Here is a 3,135-nt window from a genome sequence, read left to right on the forward strand (position 1 = left end):
ATGATGACAATAAAAAAATCAAGGAGCATGGCGGCCTCAGCTGCTCATCGAAGCTGGAGTGTCGCCCCTCAATGATGACAAGAAGGAAATCAAGGAGCATGCAACGCATTGGCATATCTGCGCGTACACTGGTGATAGTCATCTCTAGTGCTGCGGGCCCTCGCTTATGGGGGAAACAATTTTTTTGTTTCGTGTGAGTGCAATGGCTCATCGCGCTTGAAGGTTGGTGGCGCAGGCGGTAGTGTCTTGCGCCGAAGAGTAATGGGCACACCAGTGGTGTTGCCTCGGGATCTAGCACCGGGACAACATCCCCGATTGTAAGGTGGATGATACAGTGTGACCCGCAGCGATGTGAAGTGATAGTGGCAGGTTCCGCGCCGAGACATGTGCGCCCCAGTGTCAGCCGTGGTGGTGGTCAAAGGTGGGAAGAGATCCAGCCAATCTGCTAGTGCCTTTTGGCCTGTCATATAGAGCACTAACGGATGCAACTATCAAACGATCACTTCAAGATGCCGGGTGGAACACCATTCCATATCTAGCGTGAAAATGGTCCTAGCCTATATTGTTCGAGCTCAGCTGCAGCAAACTTGTGCCATTGCCTTGTTGATGACATTATCTAGTTGCTATGGTGAACGTCTTCAGTGACTGGTCTTGGCAAGCATGATGAAGAATCCTTGTCCAAGCCGTCTCTATGTCGCGTTGATGGCGCAAGGACGTTCATCTCTTCTTAAAGGTGTTGCTATGTATGAAGCAATATTTTAAATAGCACGCTATTTCGCCGTTATAACGCGGTTATAGCATATTTGGAAGGGAGACGTTACGTTTTGGCAAAATCGAACGCTACGGCGCTAATCACGTAATTAGCATGCTACACACGCTATAATGTTGTAACGTTGTAACGTTACAACATGCAGACCATGCAAAACTGAAATAAGCACAGTCCAGCAGGCCAAAACCAACCCACGACCACTAGCTTTCTCACTTCTTTTATCAGATTCTCCCACGAGACCTAACCGGCTAACCCTAGTTCTCACTTCTCATCCCTTTCTCACTCCTTTTTATGTGCTGGATTTGGCCCTTATGCATATATTGCTTGCTCCTATAAAAAAATTAGTTGCTTAAATATTTTATTTCTAGATATATTTAATTTTTTTTGCAAACGCTATTTTAAAATATAGCACGCTATTAGCGTGCTATAACTTGTGTAGCATTTAGAGAAGGGCCTCGCTATATTTTGTAGCACGCTATTTAAAATATTGGTATGAAGTCGACATAATCCTAGATGTTTTGCTTTTCATATCTAATAATGGTCCAATAGTGGTTAAATTTGTTATGCACTCTAATTTATAATTAGTTTTATAATACTCCCTCCGTTTCAAAATATAGTGCTTCCTCTATTCCCGTGCTTCAACTTTGATCATGAATTTAACCAGCAAGACCGATTGCGGCGGGAGCAAAAGTTATACCCGTGAATTTGTATTCAAAAGAAGTTTTCAATTATATAATTTTTTTCTCCCGCCGCAGTCGGTCTCGTTGATTAAATTTATGGTCAAAGTTGAACCTCAGGAAGCATGGGCGCACTATATTTTGGAATGGAGGGAGTAGTTGTGTGCATCACAATGTTGCATAGGCCGGTGATAAGCTCCTTTTCGAAAAAAAAGATGTTGTAAATAATGCAGAGGAGTTGATTTTTTAAATAATGACAAAAACTTCAATTTCGGGAATCTAACAAATTAGAACACTAAATTATTTCTTATATTCAAACACCTTAGAGTATTTTAGACAATGGTATGCAAGTGCAGAAACTGTGGTATTCTAAGAACGCTTTAAAAACAATTTACATTCAAATAGGGCCAGTGCATTACGAATGTAGGGTAAAATCCAGATGGTGTCACCGTACCTCAAACGCCGCTCCCCAATGTCGCGTGCCCGTTCCCTGAGCACACGTAGCTGGATGGCCGCGCGATGCTGCGCCACCATTTTGTGCAGGAACCAGGGAAGCCACGCGACGTAGCGCCGGAGGCCGCCCCTGGCAAGATGGAGCTCGGGGTTACCACGGTACAGGTACATGTCGATGCAGTTGTTGCTGTCCTGGGCGAGCAGCCTGACCTGGTTCATCCAGGTGCGGATCTGCTCGTCGTGCTCGCCGTCGGTGGGCTCTTTCCTTGACAGGTGCGTCAAGAAGCTCTGCATGCTCTCCATCTCCTCCCGGATGAACTGCACATCGTGCCCGACGCGGCCGAGCAGTTGCGCCTCGTTGCGGATGACGCCCAGTAGCGAGCTCACAGCGCCTGCGGCCAGCTCCGCCATTGCTAGCTCCTCCCTCCGCCGGCCGTAGGCCAACTGAAATAACTCAACTGAAATCGGTTTTGCAAGGGCTGTAGGCCAACTGGCGGTGCAATGTTTCTGTATACATTCTGTGTGCGTGGTAAGGACTCAGGAGGAACTTATCCCACTGCACTTGCTCAAGGCACGTATCTCTACCTTCGAAAGTAAAACAAATACCTACCTTGTGATCTGCATATGACGTGGTTGGTATGTCACACATTTACAGGCTGGAAAGACAGATGCTCGATCAAGCCGGATTGGCTTGGTAGCTTTGGTTTTGTTTTAATCGATCGAGTTTGAAAGAACTTCCTTTGTAGTAGGTTTCAGCTTGTTTTCTTAGCAAGCCTCATATGGGGAGCTCGTTCAAATTTCAAGTAGTTTCCTTCAAATTTCGTTGTGTACCACTAAAGATTCTGTTAGTGTTTTTACTAATTCCGTAGGTGATGGTGGAAAAACAAGGTTACACACCGGCTCTGTGCGGATCCACATGATTCCTTAGTCTATGGGTGCAATCAATTGGAGATCAGCCCTTGAGCTATATTCAAGCAGTATGGATGACGGTCCAATAATAGACTATAATAAACACTATTGTCTAGTAATAAATTTTTTGGCGAAGGGAACACCGACAAGAGAGGAAGAGAGCACCGACGCCATCGCTTAGGACAAACAAAAAGCATCATAGGTATCTGGATGAAGGAGGTGGGGAGAGTACCACATGCCGGCCTTTAATAAAAAAATAATGGCTTCTGGTATATTACGCCAGACCGAAGGGTCATTGAAGTTATGTTTTACGTATTTATGATGTAT

At 45.2% G+C, this 3,135-nt stretch overlaps 1 protein-coding gene across 1 annotated transcript in view; it reads right to left on the bottom strand.

Moving 5' to 3' along the window:
* Positions 1 to 2,310, bottom strand: part of LOC119289727 — an 8,992-nt gene extending 6,682 nt beyond the window's left edge. Inside the window, exon 1 of the mRNA XM_037568973.1 lies at positions 1,901 to 2,310. Coding sequence (XP_037424870.1) covers positions 1,901 to 2,310 — 410 coding nt within the window. The remainder of the gene's footprint in view (positions 1 to 1,900) is intronic.
* Positions 2,311 to 3,135: the final 825 nt, after the last annotated feature.

This window comes from Triticum dicoccoides, chromosome 4A (assembly GCF_002162155.2).
Source record: "Triticum dicoccoides isolate Atlit2015 ecotype Zavitan chromosome 4A, WEW_v2.0, whole genome shotgun sequence".
Taxonomy (NCBI): Eukaryota; Viridiplantae; Streptophyta; class Magnoliopsida; order Poales; family Poaceae; genus Triticum; species Triticum dicoccoides.